The sequence below is a fragment of the Taudactylus pleione genome, unplaced genomic scaffold (assembly GCF_031769625.1).
Source record: "Taudactylus pleione unplaced genomic scaffold, aTauple2 ptg000256l, whole genome shotgun sequence".
Lineage (NCBI taxonomy): Eukaryota > Metazoa > Chordata > Amphibia > Anura > Myobatrachidae > Taudactylus > Taudactylus pleione.
The window spans coordinates 23,958,005-23,972,352 of NW_028284658.1; the positions used below are offsets into that span (position 1 = coordinate 23,958,005).

General features: G+C 45.5%; 1 protein-coding gene across 2 annotated transcripts in view; it reads right to left on the reverse strand.

Annotated features, from left to right (window-relative positions):
* BRCA1 (BRCA1 DNA repair associated) overlaps window positions 1-14,348 on the reverse strand; it is a 242,308-nt gene that overhangs the window by 114,841 nt on the left and 113,119 nt on the right. For both annotated transcript variants that reach the window (XM_088480740.1, XM_088480741.1), the window contains exons 13-14: window positions 6,669-6,774; window positions 6,155-6,339 (exon numbers count right to left, since the gene is read on the reverse strand). In XM_088480740.1, the coding sequence (XP_088336866.1) occupies window positions 6,155-6,339; window positions 6,669-6,774 (291 nt within the window). The remainder of the gene's footprint in view (window positions 1-6,154; window positions 6,340-6,668; window positions 6,775-14,348) is intronic.

Below are 14,348 nucleotides of genomic sequence, written 5' to 3' on the forward strand. Positions count from 1 at the left end.
GGTCAGCATTTTATGTGACTGAAACCTTTTACTGGGCGTCTGCCAGGCAGCCATCACATGTTCAACTTGCTGATCAGATATACGGAACTCTGCAGAATTAACCTTGTTTGTTTTTTAAAAAGGGGGTGCTTTGACTTTGGAGCGGGTTCATCATCTTCTATGTGAAGTATATCTCTAACCACTCATACTAGGGCAGGGATATTAATCTTTGCCTACAGTTCCTCCTCCCCTGAGGGAGACTCAGTAGTAGACAAATCAGCCTCTCCTGCCTCGTCAGTCACACCTCAGCATCTGAGAGGAGCGTGGACTGAGAGGAAAACAGAGAACACTTATTTTTACTGGGTAGCGATTTCTCACCCTGTAATACATTTTTAACAGCCGTGGATACAATAATCTCTAAGGTAGCAGGGCAGAGAAAGCACTGGTATAGTTTGTGCCTGTTGTGGCAACCCCATAGGGGGAATCACAGCCTGTACCTGCTGTGGCAACCCCAAAGGAGGAATTATTGCCGGGACTGTTAGGCGGTCAATAAGTGTATTTAGTAAAGGAAGCCCAGGGGGGCTCTTGGACAGGGGCTGGGTGAACTGATGGGACAGGTGCCATTTTTGTTTGTGTATTATAATAGGTGGCACAAAGTCCCTCTTGGTTTAAATCATCCTCATTTAATTTTGCTGCACATGATTTACATGAGTAGTCGTCTAGCACTATTGTATGAGGCAGTATACAACCACTGAGTATGTGACAAAAGCCAAACTCAAGTGGGAAGCAATATAAATAGCCTGTTCAAGCCTGTATTAAACTGTATGCTTCAGGCACTATGTATAGTGCAACTCCCCAGTATGTGATAACTTCACAACTCCAGTGAGAAATTAAGTGTATATGGACCCTTAATAAACTGGTATTGTTAGGGACAGATCAAAAAAGTGAGTTTGACAGCATATGAAAATATCAAACAGACACACAGCGCTAGCAGATCGCATACAATGCAGAAAAGTAACTGCACAATTGGCACTAAAATCAACTACTCAGACGCTAATGTCTGGTAGGCTATAGCGCTACATAACCTGGCTCCAGGGAGAGGTATGTAGGGGAACCCGGACCCAACGTTTCCCTGAGAGCGCTGTGGCTGAGCCTTGGAGAAGATGGCCGCCATAGATCTCTGAGGGGGCGTGGCCAGAGAGTAAATGCTGCTCAGAGCGGTTTAGACCCTGCAGAATGGCGTCCTGAGCTGGGGGAGGTGCCGCTTAAACAGGGAAAGCTGTCCTCCCCTTTCTGATTATTGACCCCAGGGACGCTGGTTTCCCACACCATATGTACCCTGGTGGTCTTAGTGGAGCATGCGGACTACCCTGGTGTACACAATCAGCGTCCTTCGGTCCTTCCCCTGAGACCAGAGGAAGACCTGCCCACGTGCGGGTTACCGCAAACTGTAACCTGCCTTACCTGTCCCCTGTATCCGAGTTGCAGTCCAAGGTAATCCCGCAGGGCCAGCTAACAAGGTCCCCGGGAGCTGGTCGAGAGTACCAGACGGAACTGGAGTCGCGACGATCAGAGGGGTGATGGAGTGTAAGCACAGACGTGTCATGGACAGCCTGGTGCTGAACACTCAGTGGTAAAATAAGTAAAAACTACAAATCAAAAAGCTTATGGGCTGCCTAAAGCAGCCCACTGTCTAATTGGTGATCTGACTCCTGCAGACACCAGAACTAACTGGCTTTGGGGAGGGGATAGGGGGAAGGACCAGTGCATCCTGAGAGTCAACAGCTTTAACTGTCTGGTCCTAACCTCCACCTAAACCCCATGGTATCCCTGTGGACCCAAGAAATTTCATTAAAAAAAAAAACTGCCCCAGCCTGTGTGGCCATGCCTGTGTGTATATACAGTATGTGTCACCCTGCTTGTGTATTTATGTATTACCCTGCCTGTATGTGTCTGTGTAACCCTGCCTGTGTGTGTTTGTGTGTATAGGTGTGTCCCTGCCTGTATGTTTGTATGAATATATGACCCTGTCTGTATGTGAAAAAAAATCTGAAAAAATAAGGGTGCCACACGCAGAGAAAGTTTGGGAACCATTGCTTTAATCAATGAAATCTGTGAACTTGCACCAGGCCCAGTGGAATACAAACTACAACATCACAAGTGATGTCATGCTTGGAGTACAGTATACAATACACAAAGTAAGGCTCAGTAGGAGTGCTATAAGGCAAAATACCAAAAGTACCTTTGTACACTTTAATTTACATCACATTATATGTTACAAGCCCATGGGACCTAATATGCAAATACATTTTCCTACCAGATGGTTAGAATACAACTGACCCATCAGAACGATGGCATCTTATGTAAAAACCAGCCCCAATTGCAGCACTACCAGCTCTCCACATCAACAGTATTGAAAGAGTTATGGTGCAAATACCATTTTGCATTGGTTATAATGGGAGGTAGTCAGCATCCCAGAGTGTGGGATGCCGGGATCCAAACAGCGTCGAGATCCCAGCTCCAGAATTTCGACCGCCGGCATCCTGAAGGTAAATATCAGGGGTTAGGGGGAGGGTTGGGTTTATGGTTATGCACTAGTGAGAGGGTTAGGGAATAAGAGTGGAGGGTTAAGTTTAGGGAGGGGGTATAGGTAAAATTAGGCACTTGTGGGGGAGGTTAGGTTCAGGAACCACGGAGGGAGGGTTAGGGTTAAGGGTTAGCGTTAGGGTACTTAATGGTGTCGGGATTCTGACTGTTGAGATGCTGCTGTCTGTATTCCTGACCGGCGGGATGCCATACCCAACCCGTTATAATAAGACTATTGAAGTGGTGGGGGTAGATATGCTTGAAAATAGTGGAAGAGAGAAGGGTAACTATATTTAGTGACTAATACATGTAATCTGTTAAGGAGTGTTTAACCAATGACAAGTGTGTAACTCACATGGGTGCAGGGAGCGCTGTTGCGACATGGCCCACCTTAACCCTGCACCCAGTCATACATGAGACTGAGGCCCCCGCTGCATGCCCACCATCCTCCCTCCACCAAATGACTACAGATGCAGGCAGAGGCAGCAGCCCCAGCTTTCCCGGTTCGGCCCTCGCCCTGACCTTCCACCAAAGGATGCTGCATATCCCATTCCAGCTGCCCGCCATGAATAGGCAACGTGACTATCACCAATGCTGCTGACAGCGGAAACTGTACATGGCGTTTGCCATGTTCTCTGTGTCAGATGTTAGTAACAGTCTGCAGACTGCTGTAGAACTTGAAGTCAATGATTGTGGTGAGGAGGCTTTCAAAATTTTGCTATGGGGACGCAAAGCTCTAGTTACGCCCCTGACCAACGCTGAAACTTGGGAAGAGACCTGTGTGTTTAACATATAACCCTAATGAGATTAAATTAACAAGATGGACATTATAAAAATATTTGCAATATGTTCTAGTGTATTGTGAAATGTGCATTTGCTTAGGTTATGTAACAGTTAAATTTGCTCACTAAACAATTGTTTTTATACTGCAGGTTTGAATTCACGCTCTTCTTAAGTCACCGACTCTGGAAAGTTTATTCATTGCCATGTCAACAGCTACAGCAGTATTGTAAGTGTTCTTTACTTCTAAGTTATATAGAACAAAAACATTTTTGCACAGTAAATGAAAAAATACCAAAGCTTTTCCACTACTGCGGAAACCCTTTAGGTCTGAAAAGCAGCACAACACTGCATTAGAAATGTACATAAAGGAGTAGAAACTATCAAATTGACACAGAATAATTTAAACTGATGGTAATTAACTAATGAGTAGAAACAAAAGTACCCTTATATGGTTCCTTATTGGCTGTTTTGAACATTTGGTGCCCGGCCATTCATGGACACAGTCCTGCAACAGAAAGCATGTTGGGGTGTGGCCTCAATTCACACTCGGTTTGGCCTACAATAGCAGAACAGATAGTGTAAAGCTGGGTACACACCTTACAGATATATCTGCAGATTGAGTGATCTGCAGATGATGGTTGGTCATACACACTGAACAACCATAATCTATCATCTAGCCCCGGGTCCCGCTGGCCAGAGGACGTCGCGCCCCTCCCTCCCTGCGGCCTCCGCGCCCCCCTCCCTGCGGCCTCCGCTGCAAGAGTACAGGCTGTTGTCTGACCACCTGTACACACTTCATGATGCCCCAATATATCTGCAGATATGTTGGGCATCGGCTGTGCAGCACAGCCGACACGATATGTCTATGAAAGATGTCGTTCACAGACATATTGTTGGTACACACTGGCCGACACACACAAGATATATTGGCCGATCAATATATCTGCCATTGTGTACCCAGCATAAAAGAACTTCTCTTTCCGCTTTTCATTGGTAGTAGCCTGAAGTAATCTTCCTTGGCTTTCATTGCTGCAGTCGCGCCAAACAGCCCATCTTTGCACTCCAAGTCCTGTGTGCAATGCTGCTAGTGCCGGGCATCTTATTTGTGTCTTTTGTTGCCAAAAATGCGTCTAAGTCGCAACACGATGTACTAGGACACACCAGAAGACTGAGCTGATTAATTAATATGCGACACTTGTATATGAAGTGTTCCATATGAAATTAATCAGCAGTCTCCTGGTGTGTAGTAGTTGCATCGCATTGCGACTTAGACACATTTTGCGGCATAAAAAAAGAAAAAAAAAAAAAAAAGACACCTGATGCTCACAGAGTTACACGTGACTTGGTGGCTGACTCGAGCCAGGCATCTCGCACCACATGGCGTATTGAGGCTAAGGGATAAATTTACTAAAGTGAGAGTTTTTAGAAGTGAGTTTTAAAAGTGATGTTCCCCATAGCAACCAATCAGATTCTAGCTATTATCTTCTAGAAGGTGCTTGTTAAATATTAAGTAGAATCTGATTGGTTGCTATGGACAACATCACTTTTAAAGCTCACTTCTAAAAACTCTCACTTTAGTAAATTTACCCCTAAATGTCTGCAGTTACATCTGTAACTACAGCTCATACACTTACTTTAAATATTTATTAAGCGTCTATACATACTGGAGGAAAGTGAAAAATAACTCACTAATGAAGCACAATAAAAATAAATGTATCCATTTAAATAATTTCAGGTGGTCTGTCACTATGCTCCTCCCGCCAGCACCCCCACTGGCAGCATCCCCCGCTGCCGACACCCCTGCACTTCTGTCTCACGTGCTGAGGACACCGTCAGCGACCCCCAAACTGAGGGCACCACCAGCACCCCTGCACTGCCGACAAGGTCAGCACACATGCACTGAGGACACCGCTGGCACCCCCGCTCTGCCGACACCCTGCATGCATTGAGAACACCCCTGCATTGCCGACACAGTCAGCAAAACTGCACTGAGGACACCTCTGGCAGCCCCGCTTTGCCGACACCCTGCATAGAGAACACCCCTGCACTGCCGAAACAGTCAGCAAACCTGCACTAAAGACACCACTGTCACTGCTGACATCGCCGGTATCCTTCACTGAGGACACTGCCAGCACCGCCATTCCATGTACTGAGGACACAGTCAGCAACCCCTGCACTGCCGGCAAACCTGCACTGAAGACACCGCTGGCACCCCCGCTCTGCTGACACAGCAGATACCCTGCACTGAGGACACTGCCAGCACCGCAGCACTGCCATTCCATGTACTGAGGACACCGTCAGCAACCCGGTCTGCTGACACTGCTGTCACAGTAAGTGCACTATTGGTGTATCCAACACACACTGTATAACACACTGTATCCGTGTTGGAAATTAGAAGCTGAACTGCCACATGTTAGTGCCGCCCACTGTGTCACTTAGCTTAGTCAACCAGCTAGCTGGATACAACCTTTTGGCCTTAACTAGATGAAAAATATAATATTGTGAGGTGGTCAAACTTGACTGGAAATAAGTGGAAATAAATGTTAGAGGTTAATTATACTGTAGCAACAAAAACAGGCCCATTTTATGTGATTTTAGCCGTTTTTATGATATTTTAAGAAACAAATCCAGATCCAAAACCAAAACCGATAAACTAAACAGCAAGGGAAACAATACAAAATCAGATTCAGATCCAAAACCAGGGGAGATCCAGATCCAAAACACGAGGGTCGGCGCACATCTCTAGATATCATAGCAGTGAAGGCAATATGACTTAGACCAAATGACCTTAAGATCAGTATTATACCTGGCTCCTGATTAATAGGGCTGCATTCTGAAGATTGCTCCACATTGACAGATTCATCCTCTGCTAGGTCAGGTTCTTTCAGCTCCTTGAAATCTTTGAAAGGAAAAGGAAAGCTGACATTGTCTGCAGTTTCTCTTCCTGGCTTTGTCTGGGGTGGAATGGGTGGTGGGGATGGAGACCTTGACCTAAAAAGAATAACATTGGTTTGTTGAACATTATTTTTTAAGTACAGAATAATGTCAGTTTAAAGTTAAACTGAGGCAGCAGGATAATGCTGGAACTTGTAGATGATCATCATCTTAATGGTCAATGAAGGCACAACCTGTTTGCAGTCTTAGCCTGAAACCATTAGCATAACTGTTTTGAAGAAATCCCCAATACATCCCATGACATGTATAAAACAGGATCAGTCTATTGGCCTATCCTGACAAGCAAGGCCCCCGAACACTTTAGATGCGAACTACAGTAGCACATCATTAATAGTAAAATACCCTGACTGTATTGGAAAACTTACCTCATCCCAAAGTGAACAGGTGGTTCCACGTTTTGCATGCCTGACAATCTATTCTGCACAGAATGCACTTTGGTCTCTGGGATTTTGTTAGTTGATGTATTAATACCTATAAGAGAGCATTGTTGTTATAAGAAAAGTTTAGTTCATATTCAAAATCTTTCACTATGGACACAGGTCTGCTGGGTGATGTATTTTTTGTGTTCAATCTATAGGTGTTAAGTTTTTGAAGTTTCTGATGAAGTACCACCTTACATTATTGGAAAACTACTGATAACCATTACATTATGCCATATGAGCTCGGAAAACCACAGGTCCTTAACACTGTGAAAATTTGTAGGTGACAGGTTACAGGTAAAGCTGCCTGTTCATGTCTTGTGAATCACTTTGCTCCATACTGCAGATCCGACATTTACAATATGGATCTTCAGGCTGCGTTATTGAAACATCAAAAGTATATGACTTTAGCAATGACTTCCATTATCAACCATTATTTGTTATCTGCTAGTTAGGAAGATTGGAAAAAAAAAAAAAAAAGTTTAAAAAATAAAAAATATTCAATTGACATTAAAAATATGAGTACTTGCAGGTTATGTTGTTGTATTTATTATGAACACAAGAGGTTTTCTTCCTGCTTCCCATCTACCTGAATATCCATTTAGTATGCAAGCCAAGTACAAATTGAGAAAAACTAATGTTTTGCAGTCAGCATCTCATTCATTATGATATCATAAGGTCCTGATAAAGGGCTCTTTGCTCAGCAATTTATTATGGTAGAACCAATAAAAAACAGAAGGCAAATTGTCTCTACCAAGAGGTGACTCATCTAAAATGAAATGCTACTTACTTTGCTGTGCTTTCTTGAAATATTTAATAGACAATGCTTCCATAATCCAGCATAATTATAGCACCAACATAACCAGGACAAGAAACTTTTTTCCCACCCATGGTCAAGGCAAGTTAAAGAAAAACAGTGGCTTGGATTGAGACGGATGTCACATAAGCGGTTTACCAACATACTGCATTGCTGGAACTGAGCCTTCTGCCAGTCACAAATCAATGGATCCTGCTGCTCAGCCCCAGCAGTAGGATCAAGGTTACTTTTGAAAAAGATGTGAGCTTTTGCAGAGCAGCGGAACACTTCAGCATCAATGGGACTTGTTGGAATAAGCCACCACACACACTTCTACCCATATTTATTAAAATGCCCTTTGATTGGATCTTCGTTTTGTTTTGCGGGCCCCTTGCCCAATATTGCTGTTGTCATCACAATGTATGAAATCAACTTTAGTCATTGATCCTAGAAAAACTGTCCTCCAAACAGCCTGCAGCACTTCAAATTTGTGACCGCATTGTCCCAAAAAACTTTGCACAATCATAGCTAGACTTCTGCTGACCATACATGGTTTCAATTTTAAGTTACCTAAAAAACTAAGGCCCTCATTCAGAGCCGTACGCTCTGAGCAGAGCGCACGCTCTGAATGAGGGCCGGGCTCCATTTTCATGGAGCGTCCTCCTGGACGCTCGTATAGCTGTGGGTCACCACCCACAGGCTATACGAGCGTGCATTTTGATGGCCGCGATGGTCGTGACCATCGCGACCATCGAAATTGCGAGCCGGAGCCTGCGGTTGAGGTTTTCAACCGCAAGCTCCGGAGTGATTTTGGCTCTAACAGAGCCAAAATCACTCCCACTGACATCACTAGTGATGTCAGTGGGCCGGCTTCTGACGGGAGGCGTTCCCGTGGGAACGCCCCCGTCAGGGAGGCACGCCCCCGGCACGCCCACCAAAGGGGGCGTGCTGTCAATCAACATTGACAGCACGCCCCCTTTGATCGGACACAACGAGCGAAGGACTTTCCTTCGCTCGTCGCGTCTGGCGCATGCGCACGACGGAGCTCCCTCCGTCGTGCGCATGCTCAGTGCCTAACATCGACCCACTTGCGAGCGGACAGCCGCTCGCGAGTGGGTCTGAATCAGGCCCTATATTACAAAAAATGTGTGTTTTAAAAATCTGACATTTCTAACCACTTACAGTCGACTGCACTGTAAAAATAGTGACTTGACAGATGAACAGCCAACAACAAAAATCTACGGCTGTCAAATTAATGAGAACAAAACTAATAGAGTAAATTAATAAAGATGGAGAGATCTAGAATAATTTAATGAAATATATGCCCAAACATCGCAAACATTCGCCACGCAACCAAAACAGTAAGTACTCTTCTAGTGAAAATATGACATAATACAGTGTTTCTAAATGCGCAAAAAAACTTATTAAATCTAAAAACACATTATGATCGAGACAACAGCATGTTGCAGTCAATCACAAAAAACATTGTTATAATATTGTTTTAGACTACTACATTTTAAAACTAGTTGTACACAACTTTCTAAATTATGGACAAAGCCCTGCTACCACCAGCTGTGAAAACAAATCACCCAGTGATCTGTCGGGATAGAAAACGATCAAAACATAACAGGCCATGATAATGAAACTATCCGCCATACAGGCAAATATCTTATGTTAACTGTAAATGGTAAAAGGGAAAAAAAATCTAAATAACTTGGAGTCTATATTGAGCGCTTCTAATGAGACCCTGTACAAAATTTCACAGACATTATTGCCAGGATTTACTCAAACCATAAAGTCAATCTCATGGCTGGGCAGGGTCTTTGCTGTTAAAATGTATATAAATGACCAATATTCCATATTATTTCCAAACCCCCCTGAACAGAGACTCATGAGCTATTATTCAATTTGAGGCGGAAAGTCCGGATCTGCAATACTTTTTCGCCGATGACGTAATTTTCGCCTGTTTTGCTTAAACCCCGTATTCAATTTGAAAGACTTTCTGCCTAGGCGGAAAGTGAATGCAATGTACTAGGCGAAAAAGTTTCGCCTATGAATAGCAGGTGGAAAAAAGTGCCGAATTGGGATTTTGGGGTGCAACGTTGCGGGAACCCCCTGCAGCCTTCAGACAGTCCCCCAAAGGTAAATGGTGTCAACAAAAAAAAAAGAGACTGGAGGAAACCGTTACGCAAACTGGAAGGTCAACTTCACAGTCTCTTGTCCTGGACCCGTACACCGGCAGTTTAGGATTGTGTCGGGAGGCCATGAGGTCCACCTCTGGGAGGCCCCATCTGTTCACCACCAAGAGGTGTTTCAACTCCTAGTGAAGAGACCAATCCCTGGGATGCACGTCGTGACGGCTGAGGAAGTCTGCTTCCCAATTGAGAACTCCCGGAATGAACACCTCAGAGATGGCCGGTAGGAGACCCTCGGTCCATGCCAGAATGCGTAACACTTCGGCCAGCTATGACAGACTTCGAGTGCCTCCTTGATGGTTGATGTAAGTCACTGTTGTGACATGGTCGGACTGAACCTGTACAGGTTTTCCGTGAAGTATGTGCTGGGCCAGCTGGAGGGCCCTGTAAACAGCTCAAAGTTCCAATATGTTGATTAGCAGGGTTGATTCGACAGATGTCCAACGGCCCTGAATGGAGTGTGGACCGGTTACTGCGCTCCAGCCCCAGAGACTGGTGTCTGTTAGGATTACCCAGTCCGGGATTCAAAAGAGGGCAACCCTTGCTCAGATTAGATGTCTGTAGCCACCAAGATAGAGGACAGACCCACTTCCGGGGAGAGCACCATCGTTTGAGCTTTGATCCGATGGAGTAACCCTTTTTACCTGGAGAAGATCAGCCTTTCAAAGGCCTGGAATGAAAATTTGTATATTCCACTATGTCGAAGGTGGACACCATGGATCACAGCACCTGCACTGCTGAGTGAATCGACAGTCGGCGACTTTGGAGACATCTGCGCACTCGCAGTTGAAGAGTGGAGATCTTGTCGGACGTCAGAAAGATTCTATGATCCTGAGAATCCAGCAGGGCTCCCAGATGAATCACTCTCTGTGAAGGATTCAGGGAGGACTTTTTCCAGTTGATTAACTATCCGTACTTGTGCAGGAAAGCAACAGTTAGCTGTAGATGTCGGTGGACATCTAGATTGTCGGTGAAGCACTTCTGGGGATCCTGCCAGGAGCAGGAGGCCATCCAGATATGGTAACAAGCGGACAGCCTCACCCCGTAGGTGGGCCGCCATGATAGCTATAATTTTGGTAAACACCAGTGGAGCTGTGGATAGTCCAAAGGGCAGAGCCTGAAATTGGAAATGTTCCTGTAGTATAGCAAACCGGAGATATCGCTGATGTGAGTGCACTATAGGTACATGTAGGTAAGCATCCTGAACATCCAGAGATACCATGAAGTCCCCCTTCTCCATAGCTAGGATGATAGAGCGTAGAGTTTCCATCCTGAACTTTGGCACCCTTAGAAATTTGTTCAGGGATTTGAGGTTGAGGATAGGCAGATGAGACCCATTCGGCTTCTGAACCAGAGTAGAATAATCACCAGTCCCTCGTTGAGATAGTGGGACCAGCACAATTACCCTTGCCTGCAGCAAGGACTGTGTCTTTCTGGATTTGTAAGGCCTTGTTCTGGTCGGAAGGATGGCCTGTGTAGAAAAACTGGTGGGGAGGCAGTCTGAGAAATGAGACGGCGTACCAGTGAGAGACCGCTTCTCATCCATGGTGGTTTGACACCAGCACTGGGCAAACTGAAGAAGTCAGCCTCCCACTCTGGGAACCCCCAAAGGGAGCCCCATCCCGTCAGGCTGAGGACTTATCCTCTGGTTTAGAAGCAGGGCGTCTAGTGCTCCAGTCCTGTTTCCTGGATTTTGGCGGCCTTCTTGGCAGCCGACTCTCTAGGAAAGGATTGTCCTTTGGGCTTTCCTTGTGGACTAAGGGAAAAGGTACGAGGTTTAGAAGAAACGCATGCTAACGGCAGAAATGGTGACTTCGATTTTGCCAATGTGTCCACAATCTAGATCCGGGCCAAACAAGATCTCCCCATTGTAAGGTAAGCCTTCCAGACCCTTTTTAGAATCAGCATCCGCCCTCCAAGAGCGCAGCCATAGGGAACGTCGAGCAGACACTGCCGCAGCTGAGACCCTGGATGTTAAGAGACTGGTATGTAAATTAGCTTCTCCAATGTATGCAGCTGCATCTCGAATGTGACCAACCAACGACACCTGATCCCCAGGAGCCTCCAAGGGGAAGGAGTCTTCAAGTGCATCAGCCCAGCTCTCTATAGCTTTTGCTACCCATGAAATAGCCATAGACGGCGGCCAACAGCACCTGAAAGAGTATATAGATTTCAGGCAAGTTTCCACCTTCCTATCTGTAGGATCCTTAAAAGGAAGAAATGGAAGGCATAGGTAACATAGCACTCTTGATGAGACGTGTAACATGGGAATCCACCGCAGGGGGTGACTCCCATTTTACACAATGAGCCTCGGGAAATGGGTAACATGAGGCCGAACGCTTTTGAGGTGGGTATCTCTTACCAGGCGATTGCCAGGCTGCAGTCATGTGTTCAACTAGTTGATCTGACGGAGGGAATCCCGCTGAAGCCACTTTGTCGTTTAAACAGAGGGTGCTTGGATTTAGGGTCTGGCTCGTCATCTTCTATAACCAAGACTGATCTGACAGCTCGCACCAGAGCAGGAATATTAATTTTAGACCGAGGCTCCACCTCTTCCAGAGGGGAGTCAGGGTTAGAGAAATCAGCTACCTCTCAGTCATCAGATGATAGCTCAGACTCAGAAAGCTGTGTTGACAATATCGTACATTTAGAAGGCTTCAGGGTTTTCTCACTCTGCAGTATAGTCTGAATGGCCGTAGAAGAAGCCGCCAGGCTCTGCGCCGAGGTAGAGAAAACGTCTACCCACATGGTGGAGGCACAGGAGGAGTTTGTACAGTTGGAACCAGTGCGGTAATCCCTGAAAGGGAATAAATCTGCTGTGGTTGACAACATAGGGGGAAAAACAGCCAAAACCGTTAAGCGGCCCGCAATGGAGGGCAGGACCTGAGAAAAGGCAGCCTAAGGTGGCTCCTGTACATGTACTGGGGGGTTAGATGCACTTGGTGAAAAAAAAAAAAAAAATGCATAAACCATCCTGTACCAAATCCTCCTCACCAAAACCTGCAGCACATAATCTGCATGATAACAGAATGGGTGCAGAAGTTTGTCATTATCCTCGCTTCTGCCAGTCATAACTTCAGAGCAATGTGATATACAATCTGGTAGTGGGTATAATGCAACCACTGAGCATGTAAGATACCCGCAGAAATGCAATATAACAACCCTGTCTGATGCTTGGTGCAAACTGCAGGAACACAAAGCCAGATATGGCAGAGAGCAGAGCACAACTGTATGTGACCAACCTCACAAATATGAAATATTATAGATATGATGTACAAGAAATACTTTGACTAAACTGTATGTTAGAGTGAAAAAAAAAAAAAAAAAAAAAGGGTACAGATATATGCCAACAGTAGAAATAGACACAGACAGAAAGCGCTAGCATAAGTCACATACAATGCAGGGATACTGCTGCAAATTGGCACAATACTCAACTACACAGACTCAGGGTCTGGTAGGCTATAGTGCTACATACGCTTAATCCGGGGAGAGATATGTAGGGGGACCGGACCACGCGCTGTCCTGAGAGAGCTGCGACTGCACCACTGAAGAAAATGGCTGCCAAAGACCTCAGAGGGGGCGTGGCCTAGAAAGAGAACAGTTCAGAGAAGTCAGACCTCAGAGGAAAGGCGCCCTGAGCTGAAGTGAGGAGCCGCTTTAGTGGAGAAGCTGTATCCCCTTGCTGATTATTTAAGCCCCAGGACGCTGGTTCCAGCACCAAATGTCCCAGGTGGTCTAGTGGAACGCGGTGGCTAGAGCCTGCATCTACACTAAGCACCTCAGGTCTGTCCCCTGAGACCGGAGGTATGACTGCCACGCGGGTCACCTACGGGGCCTTGGCTAGCACTGACCCCGGGAAGCCCGCCGAGATCCCCAGATCTGTGCTGGCGTTGCCACTCCGGAAGGGTGTAGGAGCGGCAGTGCAGACATCCCATGGATAGGTCTGTTGCTGCACTCTCTAATTTGTAGTAAAAGTAAATAAATAAATTATAAAAATAAAAAGCTTAAAGGGCAGTCCCCCACGTAATGGTGACCCGACTCTGGCCAGGCACCAACGAAACTGAGTTGCTCTGGCTCGGGGGCGGGGTATATGGAGAGTGTACCAGTGCATCCTGGGAGCTGGTAACGCTTTAACTGTGTGGTGCCCAGATCCTGATCCACCACCTACACCCCAAGATCTCCCTGTGGAGCCCTATGGACCCTGAAGAAATTTATATATATTTTATTTACATACAAGATATGGCATGTTTACAACTACAAATGTTAAAGGGAAGCATTTGAATTTGTCATGCAAGAAGTGTGCTGCAATGTCTAAAAAACCTAAATAAAAGAATGTACAGTACAAATCAGATCTGGCAATAAAGCCTTAGCATTCAGTTTTTTCTAATGGCCAAAAGATGATTACTGGAAATTAAAGACGTCATGTATTTGCAGCACATTACATCAATGCCAATTTATCATTACTGAATTTGCTTAGTATCAGCTGTCAGCAGAGTATTAAAAAAAAAAAAAAAATTTATTTTGACGGAGAATTACAGTCGGGGCGATATATATTTTGCTGACATTTAGGAGGTCGACATACATAATGCTGACATTGTGAATGTCGACAATGGGATTTTGCATTGTCAGTCTATA